At 64.1% G+C, this 26,206-nt stretch overlaps 1 protein-coding gene across 1 annotated transcript in view; it reads right to left on the bottom strand.

Annotated features, from left to right (window-relative positions):
• Window positions 1–26,004, bottom strand: part of GLI1 (GLI family zinc finger 1) — a 35,426-nt gene extending 9,422 nt beyond the window's left edge. Inside the window, exons 1-7 of the mRNA XM_038379417.2 lie at window positions 25,284–26,004; window positions 2,652–2,825; window positions 2,123–2,221; window positions 1,719–1,914; window positions 1,029–1,185; window positions 681–779; window positions 184–324 (exon numbers count right to left, since the gene is read on the bottom strand). Coding sequence (XP_038235345.1) covers window positions 184–324; window positions 681–779; window positions 1,029–1,185; window positions 1,719–1,914; window positions 2,123–2,221; window positions 2,652–2,742 — 783 coding nt within the window. The 5' untranslated portion in view covers window positions 2,743–2,825; window positions 25,284–26,004. The remainder of the gene's footprint in view (window positions 1–183; window positions 325–680; window positions 780–1,028; window positions 1,186–1,718; window positions 1,915–2,122; window positions 2,222–2,651; window positions 2,826–25,283) is intronic.
• Window positions 26,005–26,206: the final 202 nt, after the last annotated feature.

The raw sequence follows: 26,206 nt of genomic DNA, 5'->3' as shown, positions 1-26,206 counted from the left end.
AGGGGCACCGGCGGAACTGGGATGGGGGGAGCCCAGGGTTGAGCTAGCGGGGGGCTGTGGGTCAGAAGTGAGGGGCACGGGGGAAGCTGTGGGGTGGGGGGAGCCCAGGGCTGGGCCGGCAGGGGCTGCGGGTCGGGATTGATCCCGTGACGGGCTGGGAAGCTCCCCCCCAGGACGACTCACGTGCACCAGCTGCTCCTGGGTGTCGAACTCTTTGCTGCACCCCTCCCAGTGGCAGTTTGTCTCGTACACGGCTTCCGCCTCCTGCTTCCCATCCTCCTTCTCCAGCTCCTCCCGGGGCTCCAGCATCCCCAGCAGGGGGTCCTAGGGCAGGGAGGGCACCGCTGGGTCAGCACCCTGGAGCCCACGCACCTGCCAGCTGAGCCCCCATGTGCCGCGAGGCTGGACCCTGGGGAGGGGGGTCGCTGGCGGGCAGCCCACCCCCTGCCCCCCCATGCCCATACCCGCAGAGCCCCCTGTGGGTGATGGGCGATGTGGCCGGGTTGGGGCATCGGGGCCCAGCGGGGCAGTGGGAGCTTGGGGCAGCGTCCTGGCGGCAGCCCGGGGTGCCCGCGGGTGATGTGAGCAATGATCCTGGGGGCAGCTGCCGCGGCCGACTCTGGGGGACCAGACTCCGGGCCTGGTTGTGGGGCGAGGGGGAGTCGGACCCTGCCCATTACCTGTGTCCCCGTGGAGGCTGGGCTGGAGATGTCGCCCTCCGATCTCTCCTCCAGGCTCTTGGTGCCCAGGGCATCACCCAGGCTGGGCTCTGACTTCATCTGCGGTTGGGAAGGGGAGAGAAATGTGAGGAGCTCGGGCAGTGGGGGGGTGGGTCTTGGGGGGCAATGCAGCCCTGCCCGTCCACCGGGCGGTGCTGCAGCTTCCCCCATCCCCCAGGGCTTGGTGCTGCCACTCCTGGCAGGGGGGGGCTGCCAGGGCTCCAGCCTGGCAGCTCCCCCCAACCCCCTTCACTGGGGCTGGCGGGCGGGGAGGGGGCCTGGTGCTCCTCCCAGGCGGGGGTCCCTTACCTGACAATGCTTCGGTGTCCCGCGGGGCGGGGGATGGTGCAGGAACCCTGGCCGGCCGGGGAGGTGTTCATGGGAGCCACAGGGGGGAATGGGGGGGCCGAATGCTGCCCCTTGCCCCTTCGGGTGAGCCATGGGGCTTTGAAAGCCAAGGGAAGGGCTGAAAGTCAGAAGGAGCATGAGTGTGAGCCCCCACAGAGGTGTCCCCCCATCCCAGCCTGTGGAGAAGGGCCCATCGCACCGGGCCTCGGGCCTCCTGCCATGTGTACATCAAGTCAGAGGGGCTCGGCCTGCCCTGGCCCCCGCCCTGCACTTGGCAGAGACTCAGTCACTAACCTGCCCCCCCTTGCCCCATCTGACACATAGGGAAACTGAGCGGCAAAGAGACTTGGCAAAGGTCACACAATGGGTCAGTGACAGAGCTGGGGATGGAACCCAGGAGTCCTGGCTCCTAGCCCCCCCTGCTCTAACCACTAGCCCCCACTTCCCTCCCAGAGCCAGGGATGGAACCCAGGAGTCCTGGCTCCCTGTCCCCCCTGCTCTAACCACTAGCCCCCACTCCCCTCCCAGAACCAGGGAGAGAACCAGGCTGCTCCAGCCTCTGGGATTTGGACTGGATGGGCTGACGAAGTGCCTTTTCCACCTCTCGGCTCAGGCCAGGCCAACTCTGGGTCCCGCCTGCCCGGTGCCCACCTGATGGTGCCAATGGAGAGGTGCCCGTAGGAGCCGCTGGCCGAGGCACAGCGCGAGTTGATGAAGGCCACCAGGGAGTTGGGCGAGGTGCGGATGACGGTCTGCAGGTCGATGCTGGCGTCGGACAGCGGCGAGATGGACAGCGCCCGCTTCTTGGTCAGCTTGGCTGCGCTGCGGGGCGTGGAGAACCGGGACCCTGGGCCGGGCAGAGACGGAGAACCGGGGCTGAGTGGGCGTGTGCCCGCTGGGCCCCGACGCCCCCTCCGGCCCCATCGCCTGTCGCCCACAAGCGGTGCCGCTGGCATGAGCACAGAGGGGGCCGGGGCGTCTGCTGGCAACCCCTCCCCTTCGCCCACTCGCCCACCCGCCCACGGCCAGCCGGATCCCCCCAGGCACCCACCTACCGTCGGCATTCCCAGCATGCTCGCTGCCGGGTGCCAGCTCGTACCCATGGTGACTGCCCATCAGGTTGGCCTGGTGGCACATGGGGAAGTCGCTCAGCCCTGGAAAGAAGCGGGGGAGAGAAGGGGGGGTCATTAGTCCTGGGCGGCCCCTGCCCCCGCCCTCAGGGCTTGGTGCCGGGGGCAGGGCGGGGGATGGACGGACGGAGGGTGGGAAAGGTGGAAGGGGTGCGGGGCAGGGGATGGACAGATGGAGGTCGGGCACAGAGGGGGCGGAGGACAGACGTACAGAAAGCGGGACCCCAAAAGAGGCGCAGAGGGGTTGGGGGACGGATGGACGGAGGGCAAGACAGGTGGAAGGGGGGTGGGGCAGGGGATGGACGGATTGTGGGATAGGAGGAAGGGGGCGGGGGACAGCTGGAGGGAGGGTGGGACCAGTAAAGGGGTGCAGAGGGGGTGAGGGCTGCGGCTGGTCCCCGCAGACCCCCGTGCCGATGCTCCGGGCTGCAGGGGCCGCGCAGCCGGGACTCACCGTCTGCCAGGCCGGGGCCGGGCGCGTGCAGGGGGCGCAGGTAACAATGCTCCATGTAGCCGCTCCCGGGAGGGTTCCTGGCGTTGAACATGGTCCGTCGGGCCCCGGGCGCGCTCAGGGGCACATCCGCTCCGGGCAGGCGGCGGGAGCCTCTGACCCCCCGCGGGGCCAGGCCTGGGGAGAGGAGGGCGGGCATGGTACCCTACCAGCTAGCCAGGGTCCCTGGGCTGCCCAGTGTGGCCCACCCCTGCCCAGCCCCCGGGACCAGGGCCAGCCCCTGCTCCGAATCCCGGCCCCGGGGGCAGCCACACGCTATACCCGCAACGCCCCATGTCACCGGCAGAGGGAGCCCTGGCTGCAAAGCCAAGGCCCTTTCTGGACACTGGGCTGCCCATCCCCATGGCCTCTGGCCCCAGCAGAGGAGTGCCCAGCCCTCCCCCAGCTGATGCTTGCTGGTGCCCACCTGCCTGTGCCCCCTCACCCAGGGCAGGAGGGACCTCTCCTCACCCCTCGTCTGCACCCCAACCCAGTAGCCCCCTCCATCACAGGCTCTTTGGGGGGACCAGCCCAGCCCCAGGACCAGGCACCGACGCGGGGATGGGGGACCCTTCGACCCAGCAGTTCCTCTCTGGATGCCCAGAGCCCATCAGGACCAGGACAGCGGGTCTGGTGGTGGGGACCGTCCTCCTCTCCTCCACGCCCAAGATGACTTGGCTGGGGAGGGCGGGGATTGGGATTTCCCCCCCCCCCCCGGGGTTAAACCCTTGGCTCTCTCCTCCCTCCATCTGCCCCAGAGGCAAATGCCCCGGCCCCTTGGCTGTTCCCAGATGCTCCAGGGCCGGGGTCTCCCCCGAGAGCAGGACCCCCTTCTGACTCTGTGCCAGGCCTGCCCACTGATCCTGGATGGGGCCAGTGTCTCGCACGAGCCCTGGTGCCAGGCTGCGAGCCGGGCCAACCCCAGAGCCCCCGCCCCTCCAGACTGACAGGCCTGGTCAGTGGGGCCACGGGGGCTGGGCACGCCGGCTGAGGCAGGCACCATGGGGGGATGGGGAAGGGTTTTGGGAGGACACATCCCAGTCCCCCCTCCCTGGCTCAGTCACCCCATGGCTCAGCCAGGTGCCCCATCCTAGCCGTGGCTCCAGAGGCCACCACGGTCAACCCCCCAGCACCAGCCTGACCCCCGAGCAACCCATGGATAGAAGTGACGCGGCCCCTTCCATCCTGCTGTCCCCTTGCCAGCCCCAGTCCAGTGTGATCCCTGACTCCTGGCCCTGGGCTCTGCCATACGGGCCTGGCACGCAGCGCTCCCAGCCTCGGGATTTGGGCAGGAGGAGGTGTGGGAAATGTCACCCCCCCGGCCCCACCAGTCTCCTACAGGGCGCATCGTTCTGTCACAATGCCAGTGTCATGGCAGCCCCTGCGACCCTTTCAGCAATGCCAGAGTCCCGCGCAGCCCCACACCAGGCCCCTCTGCCGGGCTGAGCTCCCCTCCTGCCCGCTGCCCCCACAGGGTGTCCTGCAATCACCACAGGCCAAGCCAAGACACAGATCCACACCCGTGGACGCACAAACCCACACACATGCCCAGAGTAACCCCTAGACACACTCACGTACACACAAGCAGGGACACGCACACACGGAAACACGTGTGCAAATGCAGAGACACAGGCCTGCACATGGAGCTGCTGGACAAGTAAATGCCCAGATGCACGGACAGGGACACGCACTGACAAAGGTGCCCACCCACCCGCGGGGCACGTCAGCCTTGTGCTGAAGGTTTCTGAGTCTGATTCACGTGCCCCCTGCTCTGCTTGGGTGCACGGAAACAGGGGGGCTTGCAGAGACGGGGGAGTGCCCCAAGGTGGAGGCCAGCTCGGCGGCCATACCCACAGTCTCCTGCACCCCCTCCCCATCTCCCACCTCTGCTAACCCTCCATCAGCCCATGTACAGCCTGGCACAGTCTGGATCAGCTCCCCCGGCACGTGGCTGTGGTGCTGGGCCTGGCGCGGCGCAGATGGGCTCCCCACGGTGCCGGGCCTGGCGCGGCGCAGATGGGCTCCCCACAGTGCCGGGCCTGGCGCGGCGCAGATGGGCCCCCCGCGGTGCCGGGCCTGGCGCGGCCCAGATGGGCCCCCCGCGGTGCCGGGCCTGGCGCGGCGCAGATGGGCCCCCCGCGGTGCCGGGCCTGGCGCGGCCCAGATGGGCCCCCCACGGTGCCGGGCCTGGCGCGGCGCAGATGGGCCCCCCGCGGTGCCGGGCCTGGCGCGGCGCAGATGGGCCCCCCGCGGTGCCGGGCCTGGCGCGGCGCAGATGGGCCCCCCGCGGTGCCGGGCCTGGCGCGGCCCAGATGGGCCCCCCGCGGTGCCGGGCCTGGCGCGGCCCAGATGGGCTCCCCGCGGTGCCGGGCCTGGCGCGGCGCAGATGGGCTCCCCGCGGTGCCGGGCCTGGCGCGGCGCAGATGGGCCCCCCGCGGTGCCGGGCCTGGCGCGGCCCAGATGGGCTCCCCGCGGTGCCGGGCCTGGCGCGGCGCAGATGGGCTCCCCGCGGTGCCGGGCCTGGCGCGGCCCAGATGGGCCCCCCGCGGTGCCGGGCCTGGCGCGGCCCAGATGGGCTCCCCGCGGTGCCGGGCCTGGCGCGGCGCAGATGGGCTCCCCGCGGTGCCGGGCCTGGCGCGGCCCAGATGGGCTCCCCGTGGTGCCGGGCCCACGAAGCCCGAGGAGGCAAAGCTGCACTATGGCCGCTTCCCCCAGGACCCAGCAGGCTGTGGCACGACTGCCCAGGGGCTGACTTCAGGGCACGCAAGGCCCTGGTCTGAAAGTGCCAAGCCGCCGGCAGGAATCTGTGCCGGCTGCGCTGCCCCCCCCCGCCCCCAACCCTGGCTCCTCGCCCCCGTAGGCTTTACAGGACATCTGTAAGAACTTGCCGCCCCCCCCCCCAGGCTGGGAAAGGGAAGAGCGAGGAGTGAGGTAAAACCAGGGGCACAGGCCCGGGGTGCCCCCCAACACAGGGCCGGCCCTTGCCCCAGGGCCCAGTCGGGCGAGGGAGATGTCTGCAGGGGCGCAGCGCAACGAGCCAGGCCGCGCCGGGGGCTGCAGGCTCCGGGTCCCGCGCCTGGCCCCGCGTTCCTGCTTTCCCAGCCAGCCCGGGGCCGTCCGTCGAGGTGGGTGTTCTGGGCGTTTGTTATGACTTGGAAGCCGATAATGGCCGAGCTCCTGGCCAGCCTGCTCCCAGGCCTGCTCGGGCTGCTCGGCGGGGTGGGGGTTGTTTTGACATCGCGCAGAGCAGGGTTTGCTTTGGGGCCAGGCCAGGCGGTGGCACAGCGAGGTGTGTGCTCTGGCCCCAGTCCCCCCCCACCCCCGGCACGGGTCACTTACTAGCCATTTCTACTGACAGGCGAGTCTGCCCGGGGAAGGTGTCCTGAGCAGCTGTTCCAGGGTGGCGGGCGGGCAGGTGTCTCCCCTCCACCTCGGCACAGCAAGACCTCCCCAGCCTGGCCTCCATGTTCCCCCCAAACTCTCGTCATGCGCCGGATTGGACCTCACACCCTAGAGGGGAATCTCCCATCCAGTGCTAACTGTGCAGGGGCTAGGACACACGGTTTGGCCTACAATGGAATCCCCAGGCACAAGGGCAGAGGTGCCCCCACGACGGACCCTCTGGCACCCGTCTCTGTCCGCAGGGTGAGCACGTCTGCTCAGCAGGGCCCCGCTGCCCCCAACAGGCCTGGAGGGTGGAACCTATATGGTTTCCGTGACCCCCAGCAACCATGAGCGTGCCAAGCACAGGTTGGGAGGGGGGGCCCAGGGCCTGACCCTGCCTGGCTCTATGCCAGTAGCTGATCTGACCCGCTGCCCAGGAGCGGAAAAGCGAGAGCAGGTCCTCTCTCCCCAAACCTGCCTGGATCTGACCCCTCCCTGGTCTTCCCCCCTCCAGACTAGCAGGTTCTTGGTGCTGCCGACTCCCGCTGGCCTGGTCCGGGCCACGAACCAAGCTGGGTAAATTCGCCACCCTCCCCCCCTGGCCCCAGTCCCACTGGGAGCCCCCCGTCCCCCAGACTCCTTCTACTCCAGTACGGGTGTGGGGCAAATAATCTCTGTTTATCCTCCGCTGGCCGGGCCGTTTGCTGTGTCCCAGTCCGAGTGTTTCAAGTGCATCCAAGAAATGTTGGGGGCCGCCCTCCTGGCAGGGGCAGAGGGATCTGGGTGTGTGCGAGGTGGGGAGGATAAGGGGGAATGGGGGGAAGAAGGCGGGGGGATGGGAAGGGGATTTTGCAGCTGGCAGCCAGCTGGTGACGGGAAAGAGCAACTTCTCTGCTGCACAATAACCGAGTCTGTTTGATTGGGGGGAGGGTTTTTTCACACACACCCCCCGATCTCTTCCCCACACCCCCATTTGTCAGCATCAGACACACCGGGGGTGGGGGAATGGGACTGTCTGGGTCGTTGCAAAATAAAACGAGCAAAAGAAGTCATCCAGACAGCCCCAGTGCCCGCTGGGCGCCACCCCCAACACAGAGTGCCCTCCCGCTGTATGCCCCCCCAGGACAGAGTGCCTGCTTGGCGCTCCCTGGAGAGCACCCCCAACCTTGGCTCCCAGGCCCCCACCCCAGGCAGAGCAGCCCCCACCATGCCCGCTGGGCACCCCCCCGGTGTCTCGTTCGCCACCTCCCCAAGCTCGCCAAGCCCTCACCCTGGGGCCAGATCAGAACTAACATCCTTGAGGCCAAAAAGCTCCGTCCCTCTCCTGAACCCCAGCCTCTGTCTGGGGTGCAGGCGAGACACCAGCAGGTTCAGGGGGCCTGAAAAGCTACTAAGCTCCCTCCACAGCCACTAGCATTGTGGGGAGCCCACAGCCGGTCCCCACCGGCCATCGGGACCTGCTGACTTTACAACCCCAGGGGCAACCCCCAACCCCCTTGCTCCCACCCAAGTTGCAAGCAGGACGTCTGACGTGTGGCTTTGACAATTAAAAACAATCAAATGACAGGCCCCCAACCCCCCACCACCCGCTGCCCCCAGGCACCACTGGCAGGGCTGTATGGGGAAGGTGCCTGGCCCACAGAGCTTCCAGGCTCATTTAAACCAGGGTGGGAGGGGAAACTGAGGCAGAGCTGGGACGAGATTCCTGGTCTCCCAAGTCCCAGTTCAGTGTCTGACCCAGTGGCTGCTTCTTAGCTATTAATGGCTGAAGACACACAGACAGGGACATGTGTCGGCACACACATGTGCGCACGTGTAAACACACACAAACGCACACACACAGATCGGGACCATTCATGCCTGTTTCCAAAGGGGGGAAACTGAGGCACAACGGGGGTCTCTCCTCCCTGGCGGGGCGAGCACCCCGTGCCCCAGCACTTGGCAGCCCCTTCTCCGTGGCTGGCCCACCCGGGCGTGGGGCCCTGCCTGGGAGTGGAGCGGGAGATAGGGCTGAGCTGGGCCGCGACAGGCCACGAAATGAGAACAAGCTGGAGTGTGGGGGCGGTGGAGTTGGGGGGGGGCGGCTGTCTGTGTGTGGCATTCGGTGTCGGCGCCCTCAGCTCCTTCCAGCCTCTCCCTGGAGAGCAAGGGGGGGCTCACCCCCAAAAGGGGGGGGCTGGGGCCCCACAGCCCGCTGGGAAGAAGAAGGGTTTGGTTTGCAATGGGGAGGGGGGGTGGATTCTCACGCCTCAGTTCCCCCTTTGAGAGCTCGTCTGGGGGCTTTGTCCGCGTGTCACCGGGGAAGAATGGGGCAGGGGGAGGGCAGGGGTGTGAAACTGGGGGGGGGAGTGGAAGAAGAGGAGGCTGCTGGGGGCGGGAAAAGGTTTTGGGGGGGCAAAAGCAGGAGGGTGGGGGCAGGGACCAAGGGGTGGTACGCACAGAGATGGGGCACATGGTAAGGCCGGGGGGGGCAAGAAATGAGAAGGGGGGGTGGGAAAGCAGGAGGGAGGAATAGTAACATTTCCCTGAGGGAGAGGTGGGGGTGGGGCTGGGGCAGAGAAAGGGGCGCACCCTCCCTCTTCACCAGCTGCCCAGCGAGGCGGGGGCACGAGCCTCCAGGATGCTGGGAGCCAGGGGGAATCCCATCCCCCCCCCTTCCTCCACCCCGAAGGAAGGCCAGGAGTTTGCAGGCCACTCTCAAAAGTTTGTCTAGTAATTGAGTCGATTGCTGCTCCACCCCCTCCGCTTCCCCATTCAGCCCACACCAGCGCCCCGGCCCTATTGTCTGGTACAAAGAAAAACGGGGGGGCCCTAAGACCCGCCGCTGGTGGCCATGGGTCCCATCCTGCTGGGCAGCTGAAGGCCCAGGGCTGTGAACCCCCTCCCCCCAAGCCCTGACCCCTGCTGTGGTCCCAACTCCTGCCACTCCGGGTGGTTTTCCAACAGCGCCGGGACACCCCTTCCCTTATCGGGATCCACGTCTAGGTACTGGGTCACCACAGCCCTGCACCGTACACACGGGGCTCTGGCTGGGCGGTGCCCCCCGGCTGCGCTTGGCATCGCACAGAGCCTCGGAAATGCCCGCATGAGCAAGGAGGTGTCCATGGCCAGGCAGCAGGAGAGCGAACCCAAGAGTCCTGGCTCCCAGCCCCCTGCTCTGACACTAGACCCCACTCCCCTCCTGGAGCCAGGGATAAAACCCAGGAGTCCTGATTCCTAATAGCTCCCTCCCAAAACTATTAAACTCTCCTCTGTGTGAGCCAAGACTTGAACCCAGGAGTCCTGGCCTTCAGTCCCGCGCCCCCCCTGCTTTAACCCACTAGACCTGCCCCCCTCCTTGAGCAGAACCCAGGAGTCCTGACCCCCAACCTGGATTCTCCCCGTCGCAATCCCCATTCACAGCAGTCAGAAGGGCCCCTGGGATTATCTCCTCTGCCCCCCGGCACTGCTGGGGCCGGACAAGCTCCCCCGCACCCTGGCCCGCGGTGCGTCCCGTCGCTGGGCAGGGCAGAGCCCCGGGCTGGGCACAGGGATTTGTGTCTGAGGCTGGCTGGAGAGAGGTCGCCGTGAAATGGCGCGAGAGGCTCTGTGGCCTTGCCTGGGTCCAGGCACTCAGGGTGAGGGGCCCTGCAATGGGGCCCGACGCCCAAGGCTCCTCTAATGTTCAATGCCCCCCCAGCGAGGCTTCCAGCCCTTCCCATGGGGCACCATCTCCCCCCCCAGCTGTCCCTGCTAGTCCCCCCGCCCCAGCCCCGAATGCTCCCCCTTGCCCGTCCCCGTTTATCACTGCTCGGTGCAGGCCTGCGGAGGCGCCTACGTGGCCCTCATCGCCATGAGCACCTGACAACACCCCATCGTACAGATGGGGACACTGAGGCACGGTGCCTCTCCCAAGGCACAAGGTAGAGCAGGGAGGAGGACCAGGGTCTAGGGCTCTACCCACTGGGAAACCTTCCCTCTCCAGCCCCATGCCCACATCTGTGCCTGGGGGGGGGTTCTGGGCTGGAGAGGAGATACTGATGTTATGTCTCTGGGTGCCCCCCCCGGTGCTGGCTGGGCCCCCCAGCGACTCCCACCCAGCTGCCCCCTCGCTGGCTCCAAGTCAAGGCTTTGCGTGCTCAGTGCATCCCATCGGCCTGAGTCATCCCCCAGTTCACCCCCCGCCGCCTCCAGCTGCAGAGCCCCATGGATCTGCACGTAGGGAGCCGGGGCCGGGGCACCCAATGTGGTGGGGGGTCAGGGCTGGGGCGCTGGGGACCCAAAACTGGGGAGGAGGGGGCACCACGGCCTCGTGGCACGTTGCAGGCCAAGGCCCGAGTGGGGGTTCGGCACGGGCACCCCGATGTGCCAGGCGGAATGGGAGACTCAGCACCGGCAGCAGGAACAGGGCACGGCCAAGCTGGATTGCCAGGTGGCCCTGCCAGGCCGGGGGCGTGACGAGGGAAGGGGAAAGCAGCTGCAGGGAGGCTGCCCAGGGCCTGGGGTGAGCCCTGAGGCCAGGCTGAGGGTCACATTTCCTAGCTGCCTGCTCTCTGTCGCCAGGCCTCAGAGACACCCCCCATGCCAGCCACCTACCGTGCCAGGCTCCCAGTGGAGCTCAGGGGCTGGGTGCTCTGCCAGGATCTAGCTGGCTTGGAGGCCTGGAGACACAGAGGGCACAACGGGCCTTGCCTCACCAAAACAGAAGTACTACCTTCCCTACACAGGTGGGGAAACTGAGGCACATGGGGGCACCCCAAGTGGCAGAGTCAGGAATAGAACCCAGGTCCCCCAACGCAAACCCCTGACAGCCTCAGCAGGGTGATGGGGCACCCCTCTGCCGTGGCAGCTGTCACCTTGAGGCCTGGGGTCTGTCTGTGTGACAGCGAGCTTGGCCTCACACACATGAGCGGCCGTTGCGCCCCGGGTCGCTGTGGTCTCGGCACCCCCTCGGCCTCCTCTGGACCCTCGCCCTCCCACTGCTGCTGCTCCCCACGGTTCCCACCACAACCAAGAGGGTGAGGAATGCTGAGCAGGGGGCAAGGGGGAGGAACCACCCCGAATTGCCGGGTCCCACATCGCTGCATTTCCCACAATCAATGGCTGGTTCGTGGCGCTGCAGAGGGACCCCCCGGCTTCCCTGGCCTGAAGGCCACAGGGACGCCGGGAACTGCCTTGAACCGTGATGAGATCATGTCCAGAGACCCTGCTCCGAATGGCCTCGCCAACACCCACCCCACTTTGCGGTCCAGCATGGGAGTGGGGCTGGCTGGGCCACAAAAAACAAACCTCCCACTCACTGCAACGATTTCATTTCTATTATTGTAGGGTCTCTCACTAATGCTGGGGCCATGTGCACAACGGTTTGTTATTGTAGGATTGCTGGGAAGCCCTAGGGCTGTTTGAACACTGGCTTGTTATTGCAGGGCCTCTCACTAGCGCTGGGGTCATGTGGACACTGGTTTGTTACTGTAGGGTCTCTCGCTAGTGCGTGGGCTGTGTGCACAATGCTTTGTTATTGTAGGGTCTCTCGCTAGTGCGGGGACTGTGTGCACAATGCTTTATTATTGTAGGGTCTCTCGCTAATGCTGGGGCTGTGTGCACAACGGTTTGTTATTGTAGGGTTGCTGGGAAGCCCTAGGGCTGTTTGCACACTGGTTTGTTATTGTAGGGTCTCTCACAAGTGCTGGGGCTGTTTGCACGTTATTACCCAGCACTGGTACCAGCGGCCCCTATTAAACCGGCAGCAGGGTTGGTGCCCATTGCCCTGGTGACATACGGGCATTGCACCATATAATACTTTAAGCCAGTAATTAGCTGATGACTCCTTCTCTGGCTCAGCCAGCGTCCCCCGTCCCCCAGCACAGGCTGGGAACAGTCATTGTTGCAACTCCTGTTCTAACGTGCACCAGTGTCTAGTTCAATGCGAGCTCATTCTTCATAGCCCCAGGTCCCACCAGCCCTTCCCATGCTGGGCTGGGCTGGGGTCCTTGCAGAGGGGGGGTGCGTTCAAAGCCTGCTTTTCCCCTCCCCTGGGGCAGGGAGAGCTGGGGAAGGCAGCTCCCAGGGCAGCTGCCCCCTGGAGGGGGTGAACTTCTTTCCTTCCAGCCTATTCTCCAGCCCCCGCCCCCAAGACCCCTCCTCTGCTTCCCCCTCCCCCTCCTCCCCTGGGTCCCGCCCCCAAATAGCACTTTTTTGAAAGCAGATAGGGGAGTTTCCATGGCGACACTGAGTGACAGGCATAGGACATTCCTCCGAGATCCCAGCTGGGCTGGAGGCATTGCTGGGGGTGGGGGTGCAGATACCCAGGCCTGGGTGTGTCCGCGGGTGCTTCCGGGGCAGTGGGGGGGATGTGCCCACCCGGAGCTCGGGGCCAGGAGGTCACCGATGTACCAGAACCCTGCTCAGGGCACAGCTGCTGCCTTCAACCCTCCACTGGATCCCCGTTAGCTGCGCCGGCTCCCCCAGGCATTAGTTACTGAGCGCCAGCAGGGAGCTGTTCGCACGGCGGGCAAGACACCCAAATCGTTTCATGGCCCGGTACTGGACGGCATTCGAGTAGGGTGCCGCCAACGAGGCTGGATGGCGTGGCCTGCCTCGGCCCTGGCGCTGCACCGCACAATGTGTGGCATCGCCGGGTCGGCGATTGTGCCACGTTCGCACTGCATGGCGCGGTGTCATCCGGCAGCAGATCGCATAGCCTGGCCGGGCTCCATTGCACTTCATTGCATTCGCCTGCCCGCCGGAGAGCGGGGCACCGGCAGAGCTGTGTCGGGGGGAGCCCAGGGCTGGGACAGCAGGGGCTGCGGGTGGCACTGCGGGCCACTGGCAGAGTTTTGGAAGGAATTAGCAGCAGCCTGCCCAGACCCCTTCAATGGGCGCGGGCCTGTGGACCCATGCACTCCAAGCCAGGCACCAGAGGACCCCCCAAGTCGCTGCACTGGGGTCTTCTCTGCCCCCCGCCGAGGCTCCAGCCTACGGAAGGGCTGGAGCCGCTGGGTGGGGCTGGGCAGTGGGGAGCAATTTTGGGGCCTGGTGCTCAGTCCCTTGTCCATTGGCTTTGGTGGCTCTTTGTCCAATTGAACCGGCCCCACCCTGCCCAGTTCCCCCGGGGCCGGCACCGGGCTGCGGGGCACAGACCAGCCACCTGGACGGGGGGCTCACTCAGCGAGGGTGGGGGGGGCCAGGCAGGGCAAGACCCTGCTTCACACCATCCTCATCCTCGGCTACCTCTCACAAGGACGTGCACACACCACCCACCCAGCAAGTGCATGCACACCATACACTGTACATACAACACACACACGGTCACATGCACACCACACAGACTGTACATACAACACACACACGGTCACCACACAGCCTGTACATACAACATGGATGCAGCCACATGCATACCCCACAGACTGTACATACAACAGACACACGGTCACATGCACACCACACAGACTGTGCATACCACACAGACTGTACATACAACACAGATGCAGCCACATGCATACCCCACAGACTGTACATACAACAGACACACGGTCACATGCACACCACACAGACTGTGCATACCACACAGACTGTACATACAACACAGATGCAGCCACATGCATACCCCACAGACTGTACATACAACAGACACACGGTCACATGCACACCACACAGATTGTACATACAACACAAGTGGTCACATGCATACCACACAGACTGTACATACAACACAGACACGGCCACATGCACACCACATAGACTGTACATACAACACATGTGGCTACATGCATTCCACATAGACTGTATATACAACACATGTGGCCACATGCATTCCACATGACTGTACATACAACACACACACACGGACACGTGCATGCCACACAGACTGTACATGCAACACACATGGTCACATGAATGCCACACAGATTGTACACACAACACACACGATGCCACATGCATGCCACACAAACTGTACACAGAAAGCACACATGCCATTACATGCACACATGCAGAGCACACACACACATGCTGCTAAATGCATAGCACATGCGTGCACCCCACATACACCACATGCACATTCGCAGCCCGCAGGTGGCCACCGCACATCCACAGCTCACCCTGCTCCACACTGAGCAGCGTCCATGGGCGCGCCCAGCCACCCACACACATGTCAATACGGCACTGTCCTGGTGAACAGAACAGGGATAAATTGGGCCACTCTGCCCGCCTCTCCCCCAGTCAGTTTCTGGGCTAGAGCCAGGGCTGGGGACCAGTTCTCCCCTCCTAGGCCTAACCCTGCACTTCTCCCAGCCCAGCGGGGGGACCCCAGCTCCAGGCCATGCCGGGGCGCACCCCCCTGGTTTCCCAAGGCTGTTCACCCCCTGTGGCTGCCCAGGACCTGTCAGCGGGGGGCCCAGCATGCGGCTCGGGGGTTTGAACCGGTCCTGGGGGCTGTGAATTAAAGGGGGTGAGATGACAATTCCCCCCCGCACACACACACACCCCAGCAGGAAGATTTGGGGCGGGAGGGGCAGCAGAAGAAACAAGCTCCCGTCCCAGCAGCCAATGGGAATGATGAGCCAGCTCCCTCATGCGCGCCCCCCCCTTCCCGACCCAGCCGGCCCCGGCCCACCCAAGTAGCAGCCTATGGGCATAAATTTGAGAGCCAAGCGCAGGCTGGATTGAAGGGAACCTTCCCTGCCAAGAAACTCAAACTGACACACATTCCTCCCGCGCCTGCCAAGAACCCGGGCTGCGGCCAGAGGCTGCAGCGCCCGGCGCAAGGCCTTGGCCTTCACTGCCCAAACGCCACTCGCTGGGCACGGGAGGGCAGGGGCGCAGCTCCCACAAACCCTTCCGAAAGCAGCCCCCTGGCTCGAGTTTCCCGAGGACCCTGGAGAGGGAGAGAGAGAGAGAGAGAGAGAGATATGGGGATAGATAGATAGATAGATAGATAGATAGATAGATGAGGTGGATAGGGATAGATAGATAGATGGGGTGGATGGGGTGGATGGGGATAGATAGATAGATAGATAGATAGATAGATAGATAGATAGATAGAAGGGGTGCATGGGGGTGATAGATAGATAGATAGATAGAGGGGGTGGATTGGGATAGATAGATAGATAGATAGATAGATAGATAGATAGATAGATAGATAGGAACCCCAGGCTGGCCATGGTTTCTGTTTCCATCCCGACTCCTCTTCCATATCTGGGGGAACGTCCCCCCAGCTCTTCCGGAAAAAACCCTGAATGGAAGTTGACATTTCTCCCCACTCTATGGGCAACAGCTTCTGATCCAGATGCTTGGAGGCTCCAGGAAAAGACTCAGGGCTTGGGACTCCCCCCTCCACCCGTCCCCTCTGCCCCCTGTTCGAACCGGAAGGACGCACAGAGCTGACACATCAGACTCCCGCCTGCCCAGCCTGGGACCCACTGTTAGTGGGGCAGGAGGGGGTAGGGAGTGGGACTGGGACTTTCCACTCTGGGGGGTGCTGGCTCTGCTCCAGCCCCAGGGCCTGGCTGGGGCAGGCAGGGGAGGGAATGGGAAATGGGGCCTCTCCCCACTCACTTGTAGGTCCGGAACCAGGGAGCCTGCAGGGGAATCCCCAGGGCCGTCCCCTCTGGGCCGCTGAGTAAATGGGGTGGCTACATAGTCCGTGAAAAGTGCAGGTTACAAAACATGCACATGTGACACCCCCCCCCAACCCGCCCCTATCCCAACCTGCAGGCCCTGCTAGCCCAGCCCTGGGTTCCCTCCACCCCCCAGCCATGCCCCCCGACCTCTGCCGGTGCCCCTCACTCCCGACCCGCAGGTCCTGCTAGTCCAGCCCTGGGTTCCCTCCACCCCCCCAGCCCTGCCCCCCTGAGCTCTGCTGGTGCCCCTCTCTCCCGACCCGCAGCCCCTGCTAGCCCAGCCCTGGGTTCCCTCCACCCCCCCAGCCCTGCCCCCCTGAGCTCTGCCGGTGACCCTCACTCCCAACCCGCAGCCCCTGATAGCCCAGCCCTGGGCTCCCTCCACCCCCCGCCCTGCCCCTCCTGCCAGCTCTGCCCCCTCCCATCCCTCTGCCTCCCGGGGTGAAGCTTGAGGGCTTCTCCCAGAAACGTTTTTCCAGATGGCGCAGCCCAGCAACCACATGGTTAAGGGCTCCCCAGCCCCACTGCGGGGGGACCTGACGTCAGGCTGGATGAGGCCGAGATCCCAGGCCCGATAAAGAGGCAGCTCAGCCTGTGTGGCAAAATCCATCCCCCAGCCCAGGGCCCAAGATGCTTGCGCCCTGGACTCTGGTGCCCCCCCGGCCGAGCCATGCCCCAGTGTCCCCCCCCCGGAGCTGAGCTGCTCCCTGGTGCCCCCCCTGGGCCGAGCCGCTCCCCGGTGCCCGCCCCGGGCCAAGCTGCTCCCTGGTACTCCCCCCCAGATTGAGCCATTCCCCGGTGCCCCCCCAGGCTGAGCCGCTCCCTGGTACTCCCCCCCGCAGGTTGAGCCGCTCCCTGGTGCCCCCCCCCAGGCTGAGCTGCTCCCCGGAGGCCCCCCCCGCGGCAGGAGCAGCCCAGGGGTGCGGGCCCATGTAGAGGGGCAGTGACCTGGAGCTTGGGGCCAGGCGTGGATGGGGACAGACAGACAGATAGACAAGGGTAATTCTCATGCTGAGCCAGGGTGTGTAGTGGTCTGGGTGTTAGGGTGACAGGTCTGGGGGCGCTGGGCGTTGGGGTGAAGGTGCTGGGTTTTGGGGTGAGGGGTCGGGGGGCTGGGCGTTGGGGTGACAGGTCTGGGGGGGCTGGGGATTGGGGTGAAGGGGCTGGGTGTTGGGGTGAGGGGTCGGGGGGCTGGGCATTGGGGTGACAGGTCTGGGGCGGCTGGGCATTGGGGTGAGGGGTCGGGGGTTTGGGCGTTGGGGTGAAAGGGGTGGGGGTCTGGGTGTTGGGGTGACAGGTCTGGGGGGGCTGGGGGTTGTGGGGGCTGGGTGAGGAGTCGGGGGAGCTGGGTGTTGGTGGAGGAGCCGGCTGAAGGGTAGCCTGACCCCATGGCATCCCCCCACTCCCTTCTGCCCAGACACTGGGGGTGGGTTCGGGCCCAGCTCCTCAGGGAATTCTGCCAGCCGAGCCACTGGCCACCCCAGGGCCCAGACGGCTGCTGGCCCGGCAGCCACAGTCCCCGCCCCCCCGGCCCCCGCTCAGTGACCTGGGGTCAGCCAAGTGCCCGATTGGTTTAACCCTGCACGGCCTCAGGGAAACCGCTGCTCCGGCTCCTGCGTGGATTGGCCTTCCCCCCGCCCATGGGGAGCCGGCCCCAGAGCTACCCCCCACTCCACAGGGCGTGCCCCATGCATGGCACCGCCCGGCCTGCCAGCCGCACCCAGCCAGTGCCACTCCCCGGCCACGCTGGTTGCATAAGGGACGGGAGGATGGGGGCAGCCCCTGGAGAACGAGCTTCCCCGGGGCCCCCCCATGGGCTTCCCGTGCCCAGGAGTCACTGAACGACCAGCCAGGGACCAGATGGGAGCCAGAGCCCCCTAGAGGGAAAAAGTCCCATTTCCTACCCTCCTGAGCCCGCTCGTGCCCCGATCTGCGGCAGACACTCCCCCCCCCACATGCTGACACAGGCTGGGTCTGGGTCACGGAGAAAAACAAAATCACCAGTGAGCTGGGGCCGGAGGACACTATGGCCGAAAGCCCCCGAGGTTCCCTGGGAAGGGCCAGGCCGGCCCCTGCTCTCCCTGCCCCAAATGAGGCCTTGTGTCTCTGTCCCAGCCCCCCACCATGCCTGACCCCTCCGTTGGGCCGCCCGCCTCATTCAATCCACGCTGCTAATCTGCCCGGGCCAGACAGCTGCCTCAAAGCCCATTGCTTCAGGTTCAGGGGCTCTGAAAGGAGCTTGATCCCCATGCCGGGGGAGGGCCGGGGCACTGGTTCCAAGGTGGTCCGCTGGCCCGGGGGCTGGGAGAGTCGAGGACGGGGCTGGGGCCAGGTCGGCCAAGCCAGCGCCGGGTCCCAGTGTCTGCAGGCACCTTCCCTTGGACTCCCCTCCAGCAAAGCCTCTGGGGCTCCCCACTGCTTTCATAGGAGATGCCCCCCCCAAACGCCCTCCGTGCTGACCTGCAGAGCTGTCGGGGCCACTAGCATCCCACATGCTGGCTGAGACAGGGCTGCCCACGAGTCTGTCCCCGCCCCAGCTGCAGAGCCCAGCTGCTTGAATGGGGAGACTCAGGCCCCTGCTCCAGAGACCCCAGTTCAGTTCCCAGGCGCCGGGCATGCACCCCGCTGTCCTAGCGACGCCCTGCTCTGGGGACTGGGGGCCCCGCGGCTCTGGGGGGCTTTCCGCCTGGCCCTTCACCCCTCCATTATCCTTCTGGGCGAGGCAGTAAACCCACGTGGGGCCAGCCAGCTGAGCTCCTGGCAGTGCCCAGTAAAGGGGCCTGGGAGGGCTGCTACCGAGCTGGGGGATGGCACCCCTCCCTCCCCCCGGGCCACCCAACAGCTGGAACATCTGGCTTTGCACCCACATGCAGTGACACATGGGCACATGGCACACCGAGACCTGCGCACACGGAGAACTACAAACACCCAGACCTACACCCCCCCTACACACATCTCTACACACACACACACTCAGAGACCTGCACACACACACACACACTTGCCTACACACATACCCAGACCTATACACGCACACACAGATGTACTCACAGACATACACACACACACCTACACTCGCACAGATGTGAGGGGCACTGGCAGAGCTGGGGAGGGAGCCCAGGGCTTGGCTAACAGGGGCTGCGGGTCAGGAGTGAGGGGCACTGGCAGAGCTGGGGGGAGCCCAGGGCTGGGCTGGCAGGGGGCTGCGGGTCGGGAGTGGGGGGTGCCAGCCGAGCTGTGTGCAGAGGACCCTGGGACCATCACCTGCCCTGTCTGGTCTCCACTCCTGCCCACCCAGCCGCCTTGCTCAGCCCAGGCCTGGCCCGTTGCAGGGCTGGGAGCGCTCAGGCCGGTGTGCAAGCCGGCAGGGCCGCCTGCTCTTGCTAGGTGGTCCAGGGGCTGCGGGGAGACAGCAACGCTGCACATGTGGGGCTAAAGCATCCGCCTGGCTGGGAGTCCACCCACCGGGACCCCCTGCTGGCCCAGCTCCCTCCCACTCGGCCACTGGGGTGAGACCTCCCCGTTGCCCTTCCCCTTGCCCCAGACCCTCACGGGCGAGGGGCCTGACTCGCAACAGGCTGGCAAGTCAGGAAGTCCCGCCTTGCTGAAGGCAGGACATCCAGGTAGAGTCACTCTGTATGGGAGCCCATGGCACAATGGGGTGTGGGGTGTTCCCCACCCCCGCCCACCCTCCTAGCGGGCATCGAGTTACGGGATTCTCCAGCTCCAGGCTCAGCTCCAGCTCCCAGCCTCTCCCTTCGTGCCCCATGGCCCCGACATGTTGCAGGGTGTCTGCGATGAATCACTGCACGGGACGGAGGCTTCTCTGAAGTGGGCAGCCTCGCCCGGCTCGGCGTGCCACATTGCCAGCAAGCCAGATGCCCGCCTCTGCCAGCACCCCTCATTCCTGACCCGCAGCCCCTGGCCAGCCCAGCCCTGGGCTCCCCCACAGCTCTGCCGTTGCCCCTCACTCCCGACCTGAACCTAACGGTACCAAGCTTATGCTCAAATAAATTTGTTAGTCTCTAAGGTGCCACAAGTCCTCCTTTTCTTTTTTGCGAATACAGACTAACACGGCTGCTACTCTGAAACCTATACCAAGCATGTGATGGAAATACCCCGCCCCGTTGAGCCACGGCCAGTTCACGGGCTGTGAACCAGCAGCTGCCCTGAGTGCATGTCTGAGACACTGGGAAGGGCTGTGATCAGAGGCAGTCTCCCCCTCAGCTCTGGAGCTGCAGACCCCACGCAGCCTGGGATCCCCAGGCCCAGCGGCCCCCCGCTCGCCGAGGGCTGGCGCAGAGCTGACGGGAGCCTGCGCTGGGCAGGGGCCAAGGGCTGAGCCGCACGGAGCCAGACGTACAAATAAACAAGGAGCAAATGCAGATGGATGGCGGGTGGGGGCTGGAACAGAGCTACAGGGCCCCAGCCTGAAACCCTCACCCCTCATTGGGCAGGGTCCTCACACCCCACTGGGCGCACCCGGCACCCAGGGCACAGCACTGAGATCACCTGGATCCGATGGGGCCGGGCCCCCTGCCCTGTGCCCAGCCTGGGACCCCCCCCGGCTCCCACTTCTTCAGCAGCCAAAGACCTGCAGGGACCAACCAGGCATTAAGTGAAGCCTGGGTCACTGGCTCAGTGTCATTACCTCATAGGGGCGAAGGGTCTTGTCTAAATTCATACCCAGAGTCAGTGGTGAAGGCGTGAGGAGAACCCAGGCGTCCTGGAGCTCCCTTTCCCCCCGGCTCTAACCCACTAGACCCCATTGGCTTCCCAGACCTGGCGATAGGACCCAGGCGTCCTGGCTCTCAGCCCGCTCTCCCTCCGCCACCCCGCTCTATATTTCCACACCCCAGCTGTTACTGCAATGTCAGAATAGCTACAGGTTTCTCAGTCCAAATGATGAGATTATTTGAAATTGACATTTTACTTTAAAAAACCCAGCCACCCCCAGCCAAGCCCTGCCCAGCCATCCTGCCCAGAACCCCAGCCCCCCAGGACAGCTGTGATCCACACACAAAGCAATAATTGCCCCATCCCTGCAGGTAGCTGGGGCAGGCCCCATTGGCTCCTGGACGCCATGGGACAGACTCTTCGGCCTGGATTCTCTAAAGGGCGCAGCGCAGATGCATTACTTGGGCAGTGCCCGAGCAGGGGGCCCACGTTGGGCCCCAGAAAATGGGGCCCATGGAGCCGAGCTTGGTGGCAGTTACGCCCAGGGAGCCAGGAGCCGAGCAGGGGCCTGGGTGTGTTCCTGTCCGGACATGAACTCGCACTGGGTTAGTTAAATGGGAGTGAACCCATTCCTCAGCGACTTTAGCTCAGCGGGTCTAAATTGGTTTAACGAGGGTCTTGTCTACATGACTTAATTTCAAGCCGTTTCAGAGTCGCTGCCCTGCTTTGGGTTTCAGCAGCGGCAGTTTGCATCCTGCCGGTTCCCAGTCAATGGGTGCGAAGCTGGACAAAGCTGCTCCTGTCCGGGAAGCAGTGTGCACCAGGTCCCTCTGCGTTCACTTCTTAGGGGGTCCCAGCCCAGTTTCCTCATGGAGATGGGGCCTCGCGAGGTTTGGTGAAACGGGGGCAAATGGAGAGGTCAGCCAGCAGCAGCTGGCTCGAAATAAGGCAGGTACAGCCTGAAATCAGAGCATCCACACCGCACCCCAGCGTGAGCTGCTGTGCCCAAGGCCTTAGACCGAAATGAATCAACTGCTTGGTGTTACCTCCCCCGGACCCTTCTCCCTGGGGAGACAACGGACCGCGTGGGAGCTGGCTCCCCTCCACTGAAGCTTTGCTGCCCGCTTGCAGTGCGTCAGCTGGGCCTGCCCGGTTCCTAGCAGATTAGTGTCTGCAGTGGCAAGGCCTCCCGCGCCCCTGGCCCTGTGGCAGAAAGCTTAGCAGAGAGGCTGAGGGCTGAGTGGGCCACGGTGTGTGAGCTCCCATCAGGGTGGAGATGCATGGGCAGTGTTTGTAGGTAGTGATCTCGGGTAGGGTCTGTGCAGTGCCCGGCCTGGCGGGGCCCTGATCTCGGGTAGGGTCTGTGCAATGCCCGGCCCGGTGGGGCCCTGATCTCGGGTAAGATCTGTGCAGTGCCCGGCCTGGCAGGGCCCTGATCTCGGGTAGGGTCTGTGCAGTGCCCTGCCTGGCAGGGTCTTGATCTCGGGTAGGGTCTGTGCAGTGCCCAGTCCGCCGGGGCCCTGATCTCAGGTAGGGTCTGTGCAGTGCCTGGCCCAGCAGGGCCCTGATCTCGGGTAGGGTCTGTGCAGTGCCTGGCCCACCGGGGCCCTGATCTCGGATGGAGTCTGTGCAGTGTCCAGACTGGCGGGGCCCTGATCTCGGGTAGGGTCTGTGCAGTGCCCTGCTCGGCAGGGCCTTGATCTCCGGTAGGATCTGTGCAGTGCCCGGCCCGGCGGGGCCCTGATCTCGGGTAGGGTGCATGCAGTGCCCAGCCCGGTGGAGCCCTGATCTCGGGTAGAGTGCGTGCAGTGCCTGGCCCGGCGGGGCCCTGATCTCGGGTAGAGTGCGTGCAGTGCCTGGCCCGGCGGGGCCCTGATCTCCGATGGAGTCTGTGCAGTGCCCAGACTGGCAGGGCCCTGATCTCAGGTAGGGTGTGTGCAGTGCCCAGCCCGGTGGGACCCTGATCTCGGGTAGGGTGTGTGCAGTGCCTGGCCCGGCAGGGCCCTGATCTCGGGTAGGGTCTGTGCAGTGCGTGGCCTGGCAGGGCCCTGATCTCGGGTAGGGTCTGTGCAGTGCCCGGCCCGGCAGGGTCCTAATCTCAGGTAGGGTCTGTGCAGTGCCTGGCCCACCGGGGCCCTGATCTCAGGTAGGGTCTGTGCAGTCCCAGGCCCACTGGGGCCCTGATCTCAGGTAGGGTCTGTGCAGTGCCTGGCCCGGCAGGGCCCTGATCTCGGGTGGAGTCTGTGCAGTGCTCAGATAGGCGGGGCCCTGATCTCGGGTAGGTTCTGTGCAGTGCCCAGCCCGGCAGGGCCCTGATCTCGGGTGGAGTCTGTGCAGTGCTCAGACAGGCGGGGCCCTGATCTCGGGTAGGGTCTGTGCAGTGCCCGGCCCGGCAGGGCCCTGATCTCGGGTAGGGTCTGTGCAGTGCCCAGCCCGGTGGGGCCCTGATCTCGGGTGGAGTCTGTGCAGTGCTCAGACAGGCGGGGCCCTGATCTCGGGTAGGGTCTGTGCAGTGCCCGGCCCGGTGGGGCCCTGATCTCGGGTAGGGTCTGTGCAGTGCCCTGCCCGGTAGGGCCCTGATCTCGGGTAGGGTCTGTGCAGTGCCCTGCCCGGTAGGGCCCTGATCTCGGGTAGGGTCTGTGCAGTGCCCTTCCCGGTAGGGCCCTGATCTCGGGTAGGGTCTGTGCAGTGCCCGGCCCGGCGGGGCCCTGATCTTGGGTTGGGTCTGTGCAGTGCCTGGCCCACTGGGGCCCTGATCTTGGGCAGGGTCTGTGCAGTGCCTGGCCCGGTGGGGCCCTGATCTTGGGTTGGGTCTGTGCAGTGCCTGGCCCACCAGGGCCCTGATCTTGGGCAGGGTCTGTGCAGTGCCCGGCCCGGCGGGGCCCTGATCTTGGGTTGGGTCTGTGCAGTGCCTGGCCCGGTGGGGCCCTGATCTTGGGCAGGGTCTGGGCAGTGCCTAGCACACTGAGGCCTCGATCATGGGTAGCACCTCCAGGCGTTACCATAACACACCTCCTGACGAGCCACAACAGAGGGATTCTCCCCGCCCAGTCATGTCACATCTCCGTGGCAAAACCAGGAATTGCTGATGCAGCAAAGTGAGGCTCAGGACCCCTGGGCTAAGCAGCAGGATTCCCCGGGTGGGGCAATCGCTGGGCACCTCCCGCCCTCTGGGAATGTTTCCCGGTGGCTTCTGGGAACTCATCCAGGGAGAGTGAAATCCTCGGCCTAACCCTGAACGGGCACTGCCAGCACTGCCCGGCAGCCAGCCAAGGGAGCCGTGTCCCGGGGTGCGACTGGTTCGCGCCCAGGATCCACCTCCCACTGCCCAGGGAGGTCAGGCTCTGGCCGTCGCGCTGCAGATGGGCCATGCAGAGACCCTCGGGCAGGGCATGGGCCATAGGCAGCGGCAGGGGGGGCCCTGCTTCTCTCCAGGTGCCACCCGGCTATGGATGGGGTGGGGAGGGGCTGGGCCTTGCCCAGTGGAACCGATGGGGGCTAGATGGATTGGGGCTCCTGGCAGGGCCTAGGGCTCTGGTGGGGCTGGGCAGGATAAAGGGTGCCACAAATGAGCGGGATGGCATCCTTCTGGCCCCAGGTGCATCGGGGCTTCCCACTGCCCCAAGGATGCCCGCTTATCACCCTGGCCCCATTGCCCGATCTGCCCCGGACGTGTGTCCCAATCTGGGCTCAGCGCTGGATCCATTGCTCCCACGGGGCCTCGGCAGCCACCCTGCTCCCTTCTCCTGGACTACGGGCTGGAGAACGGGGGCCTCCCCACTCACCCACAGGGTGTAGCCTGGCCCAGCACAGCCTTTGCATTCACTTTCTGCCTGCACCTGTCCCTGGAGGCTCAACCCCCCACCCCCTTCCTCCATCAGGTTGGTCCCCGCGCCGCCCACCCACCCAGCCAGCTCCAGCCTCTGCCGAGCACAAGTGCGCCAGGGTCTCCCTGGGTGATCTCGGCTCAGCCACCAGGCGTGCGTGTGGGTCTCTCCACATCACAATAAAGAAACGCGCGATGTCACTTCCCTTGCGCAGAGCCCTCCACAGGCCCCTTCCCCCCTGGGATTTTCTGAACCTAATCTGAGCCCCCAGCCAGCTGCAGGAACTGGGCTCTCTGGGCCGCTCAGTACATCAGCACCGCTGGCTGAGCCGGGAATGGGACATATGGATGTGTCAGCCAGTCAATCCGGGCCTGCTGGGGGTGGGAGTGCCCCAAACAAATCCTCAGCCAAGCTCCATGGACTGGCACCCACCGGAGACCTGGCCCGACTTGTGGCGAAGAGGGAGGGGGAGGCCGCCCCACAGCCCAGGAATTATTTCACCAAGTTCACAAAGCAAAACAAACCGCAGTGGTGCGAAAAGCAAACGCAGTAAAAGCCGGGGGAAAAGCGCGTACTTGGGCTGCGTAATCCCTGCCTGACAAATTGCAATTTGGCAAAGTAATTTCCCCCCTCCCCCTACTCCCATCTGATTTAATTGGATCTGATCCGATTCCAGAAGTTGGGAGCCTCCTGGATTGTTTTGCCAAAAGCAGAGGGAGGGAGGGGGGAAAAAGCAACTAAGTAACTTTGCAAAATTAAACTTGGATGAAGGGAAATTTAGTGTCAAGTCAGCTGGGTTTTGTTGGCCATGGGGCGCTTGGGAATTCTAGCTACGGTTGTATTTTCCCCGTAGGCACAGAAGTTTGGTGTCACGGAATAGCTACTCCCGCATCTTGTGGAGCCGAAAAAGGATCAAGTCTTTCTAAAGGTGTGTGTGGTTTTAAAACCACCAAAATTAAAGTCATTCCAGCAGGTCCTGAGACAAAGCGTCCCATAAGCAAAACCATCCCCTTGAACCAGAAACCGTTAAACTGGGCAAAATTCCTGCTCCCCCTCAAAATTGTAGTTAATATTTTTTTAAACAATTATTTTTTAAAAATGCAGCGTACCTTTTGGAGCCGGAATGGGATGGTGACTCGCGCTCCAAGGGAAGGATCCTTTTCTTTTCCTTTTTGATGTTTTCTCCCCCAAAATCGCACCCTTTGGTGCCTCAATGCTGAAATTCCACTTTTCGGGGCACTTCGCTTCTTTCCAGGAGAAAAATGTAACATCCAGAGAAATGATTAAAAACAAAAACCCAAACCAGCAGCAACAAAGATCGTTAGTCTTCCCCTTCACAAAACTTTCCCCATCTTTCTTTTCCCTTGAAATCCACCAAAAGAAAAAAAATGGTTAAAAAAAAAGTGATTTTTGTCTGCCCGACGCAGGCCAGGTTATAAATATTCCATTCTCAGACTGGAGCCCAGGACCACCTTGGAGAAGGAAGTCTTGTTTTTCTTTAAGAAACTTTCCCGATGATTTCTTGAGTCTTTCCACATGGGAGAGCGACTCAGTGTTACGCTGCTGGGCTTTGATGCAGTGCTGGGGCTTTGGGGGAAGTGTCAGGACAGACACACACACACACACAAAATTCTCTTTCTTTGCCCCTTTCAAGTTGTGGAGCAGTTTTTCGAAGCTTTTTTTTTTTTTTTTTAAGAAAAACTTTTAAGGCTGAATGTGGAGGAGGGCTGAGCTCTGTGTGAGGCTGTGTGAGGGAAGACCCTGGGACTGAATTCACACAGCATGCTGTCTACAATTTCAGAGACACTTTGAAAACCTGGGATGGATCTGCGCGCGCACACACACACACACACACACACACACACAGCTGTGGGCGTGCTCACACACACACATACACACACACACACACGCACAAGGCAACAGGAAGCCAAACCCTGCTGCAAACTCACAACTTTCCCCACCCAAGCGCCATCTCGGGGGGTTTTCACGCCCGCTGCCTGCCCGCCTGGCCCTAGAAGGCCGTTTGCGGTGC

The sequence above is a fragment of the Dermochelys coriacea genome, chromosome 20 (assembly GCF_009764565.3).
Source record: "Dermochelys coriacea isolate rDerCor1 chromosome 20, rDerCor1.pri.v4, whole genome shotgun sequence".
In the NCBI taxonomy this organism is placed as follows: Eukaryota; Metazoa; Chordata; order Testudines; family Dermochelyidae; genus Dermochelys; species Dermochelys coriacea.
This window is presented reverse-complemented; position numbering and strand designations above follow the sequence as displayed.